This window comes from Amblyomma americanum, chromosome 2 (genome assembly GCF_052857255.1).
Source record: "Amblyomma americanum isolate KBUSLIRL-KWMA chromosome 2, ASM5285725v1, whole genome shotgun sequence".
NCBI classification, from domain to species: domain Eukaryota; kingdom Metazoa; phylum Arthropoda; class Arachnida; order Ixodida; family Ixodidae; genus Amblyomma; species Amblyomma americanum.
Window position 1 is genome coordinate 16,511,094 of NC_135498.1, and position 13,299 is coordinate 16,524,392.

The 13,299-nt window shown below is 46.6% G+C and overlaps 1 protein-coding gene across 1 annotated transcript; it reads right to left on the reverse strand.

The window, feature by feature from the left end:
* Positions 1-2,004: 2,004 nt before the first annotated feature.
* homer (protein) lies at positions 2,005-12,572 on the reverse strand. Its single transcript, XM_077653314.1, has 5 exons — positions 12,185-12,572; positions 9,215-9,503; positions 8,369-8,884; positions 4,046-4,111; positions 2,005-3,216 (listed from the first exon to the last, which is right to left on the reverse strand). The coding sequence occupies exons 1-5, from the start codon at positions 12,208-12,210 to the stop codon at positions 3,040-3,042; spliced, it is 1,074 nt and encodes a 357-aa protein (XP_077509440.1). The 5' UTR covers positions 12,211-12,572; the 3' UTR covers positions 2,005-3,039.
* Between the last annotated feature and the right edge of the window lie 727 nt (positions 12,573-13,299).

The window sequence follows — 13,299 nt, forward strand, 5'->3', positions numbered from 1 at the left end:
ATGATACCCAGTCGAAGCTATCAGAACTGATGTGACTGATTAGACATAAGATTACTTAGCATTAATGGAGGGTCGCTACGAGCTCTGAGCACGTGGACAGGATAAAACAGAATTCAAACACTACCCTGAATAATGCATGTGTTGAACTACAGTAGAACCCTCCATAGTAAAGTAGCTGAGACCAGCAAAATTCTTTACTATATCAGGGTCTTGACTATATCAGTGGTTGGTGATGGCGTGGCTCTGACTATGCTCTCTGGCTGCTTACTAAGCACTATGGTTTATAAAACAAACACTCAGAAATACCTTACATCCTGCTGTTATTGTCCCTTTGTGTGATAATTATTTAGTATCAGTTATCACATGCTATGTTTTAAACATCGTTTACGTCTTATGGAAGTACCGCATTTACACGAATACAACGTAACAACAAAAATAAATAAGGCGAATTTGAGTCCATGTGAAAACCAAAGCTTTCCATCATCACGGCATCGTCTTCTGTGGCTTCAGCGTCATTTAAAAGGCAGTAGTTAAGAAACGCACGCGGCAAAGCCAAGTGCGGCTAAACCGCTTACGCCGCTCAACTGCGCCTCCGCTTCTTGTTGCTGCTTCCCTGCGCTTCGCGCTGCCGTGCTACGAAGGCACACCGCTTTTATTCCCTTTACTATTCCTCACTGCACTTTTACTGGCTTTCTTTTGTGAGCAACCCGCGCCGCCTTCTTTCTACGTTCATACCCAGATTTACTTTTTCCGTGCGCGCGCTTTGCCTCGTCGTCTTCAAAAAGTTGGCTTTTCCTCGCGGCTCTCAAGCATGGTGGTGAAGCCACCTCAACGAATGCATTCGGTATCTAGCTGTTTCGCGATCCTCGAGTTCGCGCGTGCCGCGATGTCATCATTCCGCGGGAAGTGCATCGCCACGGCCAGACGCTCTTTACTACAGTAGTTTCTTCAAAAAATCTTTACTATAACCGAAAAAAAAAATGTACAGTCGTCTATGGAAGACAAAATGGGACTACGGCTTCACTTTACTATAACCAAGTTTACTATAGCGAGGTTCTTAGTTTGTACAGCCGTGAGCAAAAGTGGAGAGACCACGGCTCCGGGCGCGGGAGCGGCTGCGGGGACGCACCGCGACGCTGCTATCTCGCACCACACGCTCGCTGCGAGAGTGCCCCGAGTGACGTGAAACTTCACCCTCGCGCGGGCGCTTATCCCGCTTGATAAATTTCTAGTGCGGCGTTCGGCTACTCTGCAGCTGACCGTCGCGACCAAGGGGAGCAAGCATCGCAAGGCTCCTGAGTTCCGTTTTCGGCGCACCTTGACGGCTACGCGTCGATGCCGTGCCTGTATCGGCATGCTGTTGGAAGGCACGCGCGGCTTCCCCTCGACTCCCGAACCACTAGGCAGAGACGAATACATCGAGGCGTAAAATGCAAGGCACTGTGGATCCTCGCTTCGAACACCGCCTTCAAATAAGCATTAAAATTGTTCAGAGGCTCTTTATTGCAGTAAGAAATAAAGGATTTATACGTAACATTCATCCAATACTTGCTAAAGTTGCTATTAACGGCAATTACATCAGCAGCTCGTAGGAAACGGAGGCAGAGCATCTGTAGAACATGGAGTTCTCACACCAAGCTTTGCGATGCTTGCTCTCCTTCGTCGCGACCGTCAGCTGCAGAGTAGCCGAATGCCGCACTAGAAATTTATCAAGTGCGATATGCACCCGCGCGAGAGCGAGGGTGAAGTTTGACGTCACTCGGGGCACACTCGCAGCGAGCGTGCGGCGCAAGATAGCAGCGCCGCGGTGCGGCCCCGCAGCCACTCCCGTGCCCGGAGCCGTGGTCTCCACTTTTGCTCACGGCTGTACATAAAACCCTAGTTTAAAATTCTGATTCTACGATAAGCACATGCGAACAGCGTGTTTAAAAGAAATATTAGGTTTGACAAACCACGTTAAAGTAAAACCTGGCGTACGTATTTACAGGTGCATGACACACAATATAAGTTTGATATCAGTCTTTTATTTTTGTGTGTTACTGTACACACTTGACAGTGGTATCTGAAATGTATGTTACCCGTCAACGCAGGAATGAAGTTGAAGCAGAAATGAGTGCAAAATATGTGTGCTCCTAAATTTACATGTTTGTGAATGCATCAACAAGCCAGTGTGATGCAAACTAAAAAGAGATTCTTCAGGTAATACATGTGACAGTTGATCTTGTGAGTCCTCAACACCAAAAATTGGCTGAGATTGTGTTCATATGAGAATTAGGTTGGCTCCAAGGGTTGACTATATGGCAATTCTTTTCTCACTCTAGACTGAGGGCAGTGCGTTGAGGGCTAAACAATTTTCAATTGTGGCACATTGGTGTCATTTTGACACCAGCACAGAAGAAATAAAATGGAAGAACAAAAGAGATGACTGGCCTGAACATGCTAAGGAAGAATTTCACATTATTTCGTGAGAATACCTAGCTACCATTTTGGTGTCCTGCTGGAACCACATGCCACCACAATTATTTCACAAAACCTCAAAGCTTTCCTATATTGCTAGACTGCTCACTTGCCAATGAACCCTGCAAAGCAAACCCGACAATATCACTGCAGAAGCTCGATCAATCAAGCTGCCTATAAGCCGCGTCACCATGCTCTCTCGCGTCTTGACATTGACAGTTTAATGAGCAATGACTGGTTTATGTGGACAAACAGCACGTGACACCCTAGACTTGAGACCGCGTCACGACCACACATGCACTGTCCAAAAATGTATACATTTCTTCTTGGTACCAGCTGCCTGCACAGTGTTGTGGACCAAGTTTTCGAGCCGTCAGTTTGAAGAAGGCCGGCCCTCCCATGTGCAAGGCCCTCTCTCACTCAGGAAGAGGAGGAGGGGAGCTGAGGGGGAGGCCTTGAGCCTAGGCTGGCTAGCACATTTGGAGAGGGGGCCGCTACGTCCTTTGCAGGAATCCTAGCTGTGGCCCCTGCCATCGTCAGATGGGGCTGCTGCTGCTGCTGGAGTGACAGCACGAAGGGGGGTCAGGAGGTGGACAGCAGGGTGGCCAGCTCGTGCTGCAGGTCGCGCAAGTCATGCAGGCGGTGAGCAAGCCTCTGGGCCAGCTGGTCCCAGGCGCCCTGGCGTGCCTGGGCCGCACACAGCTGCTCCTGCAGCCGCTGTGCTGCACCCTTCAGTGCCTCGTTCTCAGACAGCAGTGCCTGCATTGGGAACGTTCAAATACGCAAGATTCACGATGATCTGCATACATACTCGGCACGCATACTCTGCTTCTGCACTCACGCATTCAAGAGGCTGCATGTACACTGTCAGTCACTGCTGAACAGGTGGAAGATAGGACTGTACCATCAAATGGTACAGAATGGAACGAAGTACTCATAAGGTGCCCAAAGAAAAGCCAATTTTTGTGCTCTTGGAGGCCTTGAAGCTCTAGACGGCCTGGATGTAGGGAGTAATACCGGTATTACACCATCGCTGCTGCCATGCGTCATAATCGAAGACTCCTGTGCCAACCTGTTGATCATTGAAAATCTTTGCCAGATGAGCAGTGACGTGGCTGCTCCCATCGTGGGAGGGGGCAATGATGAGAATGTGCTCTTTACGGTCACCTGAACAAGGCAGGCAACCCGCCCAGCCATGTAAGCCCGTATCAGGAGTCAGTCACTGGAGTCACTTCTCCACCTTCCGAAGTTATTTTGTAGCTGCTGCTATTTTTCAGCATGTGGTTCTGAACGCATGGTACTAAACAGTGCCAGACACCATTGCCTGAAGGCCATTTTAAATCACAAACAAAATTTCATGGTGCTCTGTTGATTTGGTATGTGGCACTGACTTGATCGTCATTGGAGACACTCCTACAACAGCACTTGGCATACTGCTCAGACAACTGACTACTGGTTCAAAGGCCTTAGAAACACCAATTTGATGTAGTTATAAGTGCAGATGTGCCACCAGCCATCACTGCTGAAAACCTTTAGCAATTCCTGGAACTCCTCTTCTTTGGCAGAAATGTATGGCAGAAACACTGACCTTGAGGCGGTCGTCTGCTTTGCCTGGCGTCTGGTCCTCCAGCTTGCGCTTCAGTGCTTCCAACTCCTGCAAACAGACAAAACACAGCGGACACAATGCAATTCTCTCTCTTTGCTCCTACTGGTGGTGCAAGCCAGCTTAATGATCAGGAAACCTCATTCTGATACTGAAATGTCAAACTGCTTCAAATAAAACATGCAGTTTTTCATGCACTGCAGTTGGAGTACTTGCGCTGAAACTGAACCATGCAGCCAAACTGATGCCAGCTAAGGAGAATAACCACCGTCACACACTGTGACCACCTGTGCAAGGGACCGCTACAAAAGGGGTTAAGCCTCATAATCTATGCAACCGCAAGGTGCAAGCTGAAACCACTGTCAAACACTAACACACAACGCTGATTCATTTTGCTAATCTCTTTCTTATTTGTGTGCATGATGCTTCCTTCGCGGCCTGTTGCAGCAAGCTCACAAGGTTTGTGGAGGAAATATCTGTATTTAACATACCTGTAGCCCACTGCTCAGACTGCACTTCATCCCACTACCTGATACAGTGGACCCTAATCAAAAGAGAGATTACTCAATAGCATGCATGTGAGTGCAGCCATACAGCTATGCCCCAGAGCAAGTCGAATTTTTCTTCAACCGCAGAGCTTCTAACAAAGCTTCTAAGAAGGCTCTGCTTAGGATGGCATTAATAAGTGATTACTTGCTTGATTAAAACCTGCGAAAATTAGATGCTTTATGGGAGTCTAACGTCGCAAAGCAACTTAGGCTATGAGGGACGCCGTAGTGAAAGGCTCCGGAAATTTCGACCACAATGGGCTCTTTAATGTGCACTGACATCGCACAGTGCACGAGCCTCTAGAATTTCGCCTCCATCGAAATTCGACCGCCGCGACCAGGTTCGAACCCGCGTCTTTTGGGTCAGCAGCCGAGTACCATAACCACTGAGTCACCACGGCGGCACATGCGGAAATTAGAGCTATCGCTCTCATTTTCGTCAGGTGAATGAGGTGCTGTGCATGGCTTGCACAGCACCAAGAATGGTGAATAGAGGAATAACCTCATCAGCACATTGGCATCAAACTCGGATTCTACTCGGATTCTGGCTTCGACATTCATTTTTAGAAACTGGTCAGGTAATCTGGAAAGCTTTTGAGGAGAATACGAAGAATTAAAAAACACAGAGTTCTTGAATCACCGGTTCTCAGGGATGGCCACAGTGATGTTGACGCAAATGTGCTGTTCAACTTGCTCCACAATGCTGACACCCGCATGCACACGCACGCCCGCACACACATCCTTGATGTGTGAGCCTAACATCCTTGATGCTATGCTTGCTCTTGATCAAATAGTTACTGAATGTACTCGCGAAACATCAATTCTTGACCTGCTGTTCATTAGTGAAGGATTTAGAGAAGGAACTGTTACAATTGAACCCGGCATATCTGACCATAAGTTAATTTCTTTTTCCTGGAAGGTTGAAAAATCAAAAACACATGCTGATGTCGCTACAGTTAAGGAATTTAGCAGAGCTGACGATGTGGCGATTATTGACTATATTGAAGAAAATCTTGGGATTACATGTGATAATGTGGAAAGCTCTTGGCAATGGTTCGCAAAATGTGCTTAGGCATTGCATTAAAAATTACGTTCCAGACAGAAAAATATTTAAAAGGCGGAAACATCCATGGATTACTCGTGGAATTATACACATTAAGCGTAGGCTTAAGAGATATCGTAAGAAGCAGGGGACGTCAACGCCACTGTTTAAAGAAATAAAACATGACCTATTATCAAAAGTGAGCTGCGCCAGGACTAAATATTTTTCGCACACTTTAGCAGAGTTTCTTAAGACTGATCCGCAGTAATTTTGGCGGCACTTGAGTAAATCCAAAGATGCACTTACTAAAATAAAAGTTAGCGACACGATTATCATGGACGCTGCTGGAATAGCTGAGAATTTTAATCAGTATTTCTACGAGGTGTTTTCAGAATTAGATGAATATGAAATAAAAGCAGCAGCTGCACCAGAGGATAGCATTGAAGTAACTCGTGAGGGTGTCCTGGCGATGCTCTTGAAACTGGACACTAAAAAATCTGCTGGACCCAATGGTCTTCCGAATGTATTTTTGATGCGATATGCAGAACAAATAGCAGGTTGCCTCACAGACATCTTTACACTGTCATTAGCAACTGGAAAAATTCCTTCAGATTGGAAAATAGCACCAGTGGTTCCCGTATATAAAATGTGATCGATTGTCAGTTTCAAATTATCGGCCTGTTTCCATAACATGCAGTTGCTGTAAGATGTTGGAGCATATTGGAGCTGGCTACCTGCGAAAGTTCCTGAGTGATCATAATCTTTTGTCTGATAATCAGCACGGGTTTAAGCAGGGGTTATCCACAGTTACTCAGACTGTTTTGTCTGTGCACGAATTTGCCCGGGTGCTTGATATGTCAGGGCAAACGGACGTGGTTCTTTGATTTCACAAGGCCTTCGGTAAGGTGCCACACGGCAAACTTCTCTATAAGATGGAATGTATGAATGTGCCTTTTTTTATCATTCGATGGATTCAGGCCTACCTTAAAGACAGACGGCAATATGTGGAAATTAATAAGACCGCTTCTAGTGTTGTTAGTGTGCACTCCAGTCTTCCCCAGGGAAGTGTGCTTGGACCATTGTCGTTTTTAATATATGTCAATGATTTAGTTACGGTTGTTCCTGAAGATTCCTCTATTAAGTTATTCGCAGATGACTGTGTTGTGTTTAAACAAATTTCATCCGAACATGACCACAGCTCTGTACAAAAAGCAGTTTTTGCCATTGAAGAATGGTGTCTGAAATGGGCTATGGAACCTAATAGTGAAAAAACTGTCCTCTTGAGTATAACTAGAAAAAAGTCTCCCAATTTGCTTCCTTACCTTCTTCGCGGCAATATGATTTTGGAAGTTGAGAAATATAAATATTTAAGTGTAACACTTGACAATAAGTTTAAAATGGTCGGCACACATTACTAATATTTCTACAGCTACATTACGAAAGCCATGGGTTTTACGAAGAAAGCTAAAAACTGCCCCAGCACATATAAAAAAATTGGTGGCTTACGAAACTTGTGTGCGGTCTTTACTGAATATGGTTCAGTAGTGTGGGACCCATACACGAAAAAAGACAATGATTCTTGAAAAAGTCAGTAGGAAAGCGGTTAGGTGTATATGCGCAAAATACAAAAGGGAAGACTCTCCCTCGCAGTTAATGATCAGAGATAACATTCATACACTAGAAACCTGCAGAAAGATTAATAGATTGATATTCTTGTTTAATAGTTTAACAGGAAAAAATAAACTCAAGCTTCCAGAGTGCATTAAGCGTCCTCTAGTGAGAAGGACTCGGGGCGTTCATGAGCATTCACTTGCTCCCCTTTTCGCCCAAACTAACAGTTTTAAATACAGTTTTCTCCCTAGAACAGTGCAAGATTGGAATTCGTTACCGGCATCTGTTTTTTCTTCACAAAACTTTTCTGATGCGTTACATCGTTTACTTACCGTCTAATATTGTTTATATGTGTGCATTGTATCCGTGTGCTACTAATATTGTATAATTTTATTCCTTTGGTATCCGTGTGCTGCTAATATTGTATAATTTTATTCTTTTTGTTATGTAACAATGTAAATTCATTCCTGCTTGGGCCAAGCAGTGGCCTGAAGTATTCTGAAATAAATAAATAAATAAAGTAGCAGGGATATAATGTACCAAACGAGAGCAGCAACGGAACACCACATAGTGTACCAAACATATAGCAACCTTTGTTTACCATAAAATCTCATGTAAAGGCTGCACCCACATATGGGCTGCACGCCCTGTTTTGGACAAAATAATTGAGAAAAAAATACGGTTACACATTTTTAAAATTCTTGTATGGGCCGCACCTTCAAAGTTCACACCCGAATTTAAAGAAAAGTGCGCCCTGTACATGAGTTTATACGGTAATTTAAAAACGCCACACACAGTGCACGTGATATCCACAAGGGCAGAAAGACATCAGCACATGTATTAAGGCAGTTCGTTTCTGTCAGTTAACAGGAACTAAACTACCCCAACATGCATGCAGGTAATGCATCTCTACCAGCAGACATCAGGAGTAGTACGTGTGGATCTACCCACAGCTGCACGTGTTTGACACTTTTCCAAATGAAGATTGCCGGAAGCTCAATAGAATGTGGTGTCTGCTTCCTCTTGCTCTTGCGCTCTCGGGCTGCGGCAGATGTTAACAGCACTCTGCAGAGTGCCTCATAGTACAAGCGAAAATCACGCACGCACCTTGTCCTTTTGCTTATTCTCGCGGTCGAGCAGCTCGACACGGCTACGCAGGGCGGCCAGCTCCCGGCGCAGCTCCTGCGCGTCCGGTGCGCCCCCAGCCTCCAAATCAAGCATGCGGGCGCGCATGGCGGCATTCTCCTCCTTGAGGGCCTGCAGCTGGCGCTTCCACTCCTCCACGTTGGCCGTGCTCTCCTGCAGGGCGCACGTGAGCCGGCCATTGTTGTTCTTGAGCGTCTGCAGCTCCACCTCCCACTTCTTGGCGTTCGCCGAGCTCTGTGCCAGCGCAAGTTTGAGCCTATCGTTTTCATAGCGCAGCTGCGCCTCGGCCGTCGTCTGGGGCAGCGACGCCTTGGCTGCCTGCTGGTGCTTGGGGCTGCCGCCACCGTGGAGCGATGCGGGGTCCCCCCCGCCACCAGCCTCCCCCTCGGGGGGCCGCACGGCCGCCACACCGTTGTTGCCAGCCTTCTGGGCAGCCAGCCGGGTCGCCTCTTTCACCTCCTGGAACTTCTCGATGAACTGCACACACACAGGGATCATTGCACAACTATGGTCATTTACAGGCTTTTACCTCTCTCTTTGGACATGTGTTGCAAAGTTTCTTGCACAGTGTTCACTACATTCACACTTGCAAAACCAGCCAAAGAAACTGGGTACCCAGTAATGTGAGAGGAACAGGAAGGTGCGCCACTTGCATGCAAGTAACATTGTAGAGCAAAGTAGCTAGCACGCCACAAGTCCTCGTAACACTTACACCTTCATTGCACAGCTTGATATGACTCATGCACAACTTAACTGTGGCTTATGTACATTTTGACTGTACCTTAACACACTTCCTGACTGTCTCACCTTATTGAGGTCGGGCTCCGAGCCAAAGCCGAGGCCGTACACAGTGTTGGCCCGGATGTCGGACCACTGGCCAAATTTCTGGGAGGTCTTGGTGAAGGTCATGTTGGGAGTGATGGTGGAATTGATGACCGCCTTGGTGCCCTCAACGCTAATGATGCGGTACAGGTTGCGGCTCGAGTCGTAGAAGAAGCTGACGCTCACCGCCTGGCTGCTGGCTGGAATCCAGGACCGCTTCGTCTTGGGGTCGATGTGGAACACGTGCGCTTTCGTGGAAAAGATGGGCTGCTCCCTGCACCAGAGAGCACCACCCATCTCTTAGAACATGTACTGATCTTTAAAGAAAGAAGCCACAGATACAAGATATGGCAGCTGGCATTTACAACACAACATGATTCGTAGTAAAGTTGCATTTGCCACTTCACAAGCGTGTACGGAGCATGAATAAAAACTGACACATGTACACGAAGTTGCGTTTGTATTAAAACTTCACTGACATTATCATATTTACTGACCTTGCCTTGCAGAAGCCACAAAAGCTGCTTCGAGCAGGACAGAAAAGAAGTAAGAATTGCCATACAAATGATGAAACTTCTGCTTTTTGCTGATATTAACCCATTCATCAGACTTCCATGGCCGTCTGCACAAGCTCCTATGATTTAAGCAGGGGCACTTTACAGCTCCTCAATTTAAAAAAGTGTTATGGCAAAAGAACAAAACAAAGGTGACTGTAAAAAGATAGCACAAAAATAATGTTTTAAATTTTGAACTTGTAGTCGTACAATACATACTGGTCAAGTAAACAAATGCTGTAAAAAGAAAATTTAATTTCAAGGATATTTAAAAGCAGATGTTGGTAACAAAAGAAAAAAAGATGCAATACTGCAGGTACAAATAATGCTTTTTACAGGTGAAGCCACGAAAAGGAAAATAGGAGACCGCCCTTCTACAAACCACAACATCAACGCTGCTCATCGATTAATAAATTGCATTCAAAGATATTGCAAAAGGATTCCTTGGCAACTAAAAGGTATTAATGACCAATATCGAATTCATCAGCGCAACAAATAGAAACTAAACTAAGATGTTTGTGACAGGATATCAATAATGAGGCATGTTAAAGTAACTTTGTACCATTTTGTTAGTGTGTTTTCCTTTAGTTGACTTTGGAATATTCAGAAAATCGATGCTACCAATCAGGCCTATGAGGAATGTGGGAATCAGCTAAATCATCTGAAAAAAGTTATAGAAACATAAAAAAATGCATACATGGCTACGCAGAAGCTTAAAGCTAAAAAGTGAGTTATCAAGAGCTGAAACACCAAAGCCATACCATAATGCAAGTGCACTAACATATGAAAGTGAAGCACAGCACAAAATAAAACAAACTGAGGTTCAAAACGTGCTTGCAAGGGCATGAGTGGCACTGATGAGGATGTCGCAATCACAGCCGCTGCTCCCAACCAGGGGCCCCCTGTGAACATGAGAGGCCCTGTGGCCACACATCTATTCAGATTCTATTCCACTAAAGAACAGTCGTGACTCAGCTAAGTAGCTGTGCAGACTTTGCCATGAGCTACCTTTCACAGCTCCTGCTTTATGAGTTGGTGATTGAGTGAAAAGAATGCACGCTAGTGACAATCTACATTCAGTTTTCATGCACACTGCAGCATCGTCTCAGCACTAAATTATAGTCTCCTCCCATTCTCAGCAACTTACCGAGGCATTGTGGAGTTGGAGGATTGTGTAACAACTGCAAATCATCGATACAGATCTACACCTGCACCTTGCTGTCAGTCTTACTGTTTTGTGCAAACATTTATGCTGATCTGTCTAATGTGAGCATTAAAGCAGCTTCAGGTGTAAAAGTCTTCAAGAAACTGTGCCACCTAATTTTACTATTCCTCTACTGAAATTTTTGCTATACTTATGTCCACATTAATTATGTCCAACTACTATACTTATGATATAGCTATACTTGTGTCCAACTGCAGTCCTGCTGTGCTGAACACTGAGCCACTTCCTGCTGTCAAGAGAACGAGCAGTTGAATACTTCATACATAACCACATGTAAGCACTTTTTACCATTTCCATTAGTGGCAGTCTTGATTGATTCTAAATGGTTCAAAGTGAAATAAGCACTGAGATTAAGATTACAGGTGCACTGGGCATATATAGCTGGAAACAGTTCAAAACACAAGAGAAAAATAAGAGGTGCCACCCAGAAGGTCTTTTACAATAGTTGAGATACAAGTTCAGTTTATTCATGAACTTGGAGAGAGATATAAATAACCTCTTTAAGCAGGCAGTGAGAGATTCAGGAGTTTAATCGTGGAAATGGGCAGATTCAGCAATAAGTTTGATGGTAACATCCATATATTTTATGGACCTTTACCATATGACTCTTCAATATTAATGCGCATGTTTTGCACAAATAAGCAAATTCCACGATGAATACGGTTCCTGACTAATGTGGCAGCCAGTATTGAATTTAGGCACTGCATATATATTTTCCAGTGTTACAGCAAACATTCAGTTTGTGATAGTGATCAAGTGTGAACGGATGGGCCTGATGACCACCGTCTTCACCGCCGAGTCCGATTATCTACATAACGTGTAGTTTAAGAAAATCGGCTGATGGTTACACCCCACCGAGCTGAAATGTACGCGGGCATGTCGCAACATTACACACATCAATGTTTGCTCTTGGGAAAGCGGATGCGATGCAGACGCAATCGAGCAGCAGCCCCAGCCCGGCTCCTCCGGTTCCGAAGCCTTCGCAGCGGATGTTGACTTCCCTCACCAACGCGCCTGATTCAGAAGAAGGCATGCGTACCGGATAAATACACAGTACCGTTATGTTTTCGTTTATACTTTTTTTTTTTTCCTTTGCCAAGGCCCGGCCAGCTACGGGGTGCCGCGGCCTCCCTGCGGGGAGGGCATCGGCCGGGGGCCCAAGTGCGGCTCACTCACCCCATACTGGCACTGCTTGCAGTCATCTGAGAAGGCGTCAGAGGTGGCCGCCTAGCCGGCCCGGCGTGGCGTCAGCCAGCCCGCTACGAAGGGCTGCGTGCGGCGCTGCAGCCCGAGCCGCCGCCATTGACAAGCGCATGCGCCCGCCGCCGCGGCGCGGCTTCTCGCTGCTGCGGCTGCAGGCTAGCCAGCTTCCAGTACCGGCCGGGGCGATCACATGCAGCAGCGTCGTACGCCGCGGCCAGGGCTCCCGGAGGCACACACAGGCCCCACCACCGCTTCGCCGCCCGACCCAGCCCAGCCCAGCACACGGATGTTGAAGGTGGACACACGCAACAACGCGACCACGGCTAGCCACGCTGGTGGCGCTGTGCCTGCTGCGGCGGCTGCTGCGTTGCGGTCGCCGCGCGTGAGGAGGAGGCGGCGCCTGCGCGTAAGGCATGGCGTAAGGTCTCATCAAGTAGGGGCACTTCTACGGTCACGCGAGTGTCGATTCTTACGAATGCGCGCACAAAACCGTCGTCTCCGAACTAGGGCGCGTAATAGCTCACTCGCGAGTCCACGGACATGACCGAAAGTACTGTTATGTGAAACAAGGTTTCCGTGAAATTCAAAGAATGCAATCGATCGGCCTCGTTTTGCAGTGCAAGAAACATATGTATTATTGCGTCTCGGATCTCCTGTAAGGTTTTCGCATGACTACAATCTTCAGATTTCCTAGATTGTAGACGGCAATAAGCGAAAGTAAAGCAGCGGAGGTGGCACAGTAGCCGCGCGCGCGCGCGTCCCGCTTGAGCGTCGTCTGCTCTGTAAGTGGCGTTCCGCGCATCCCCAATCCTCGTGGACGCCACCGCGCATGTAATCTGGGGTGGTCTGTAGAGCGCTGGACATGCGCATGGTAATATTTATACACATGCTTATGCGCGCTGCTCCCATTAATTGTAAACAAAATGCATGCGCATAGTTCAAGAAAAGCGCCACGGCACGACAGAGCGATGGAATAATAATCATAATTTTTATTTAGCGTTCTTTGCGAGTGGCCCAGGCACACATGGGTAGCAAAAGGTTGAGTGCACTATTTCACAGCAGCAGTCGCTTTTATACGCAGGTTTACA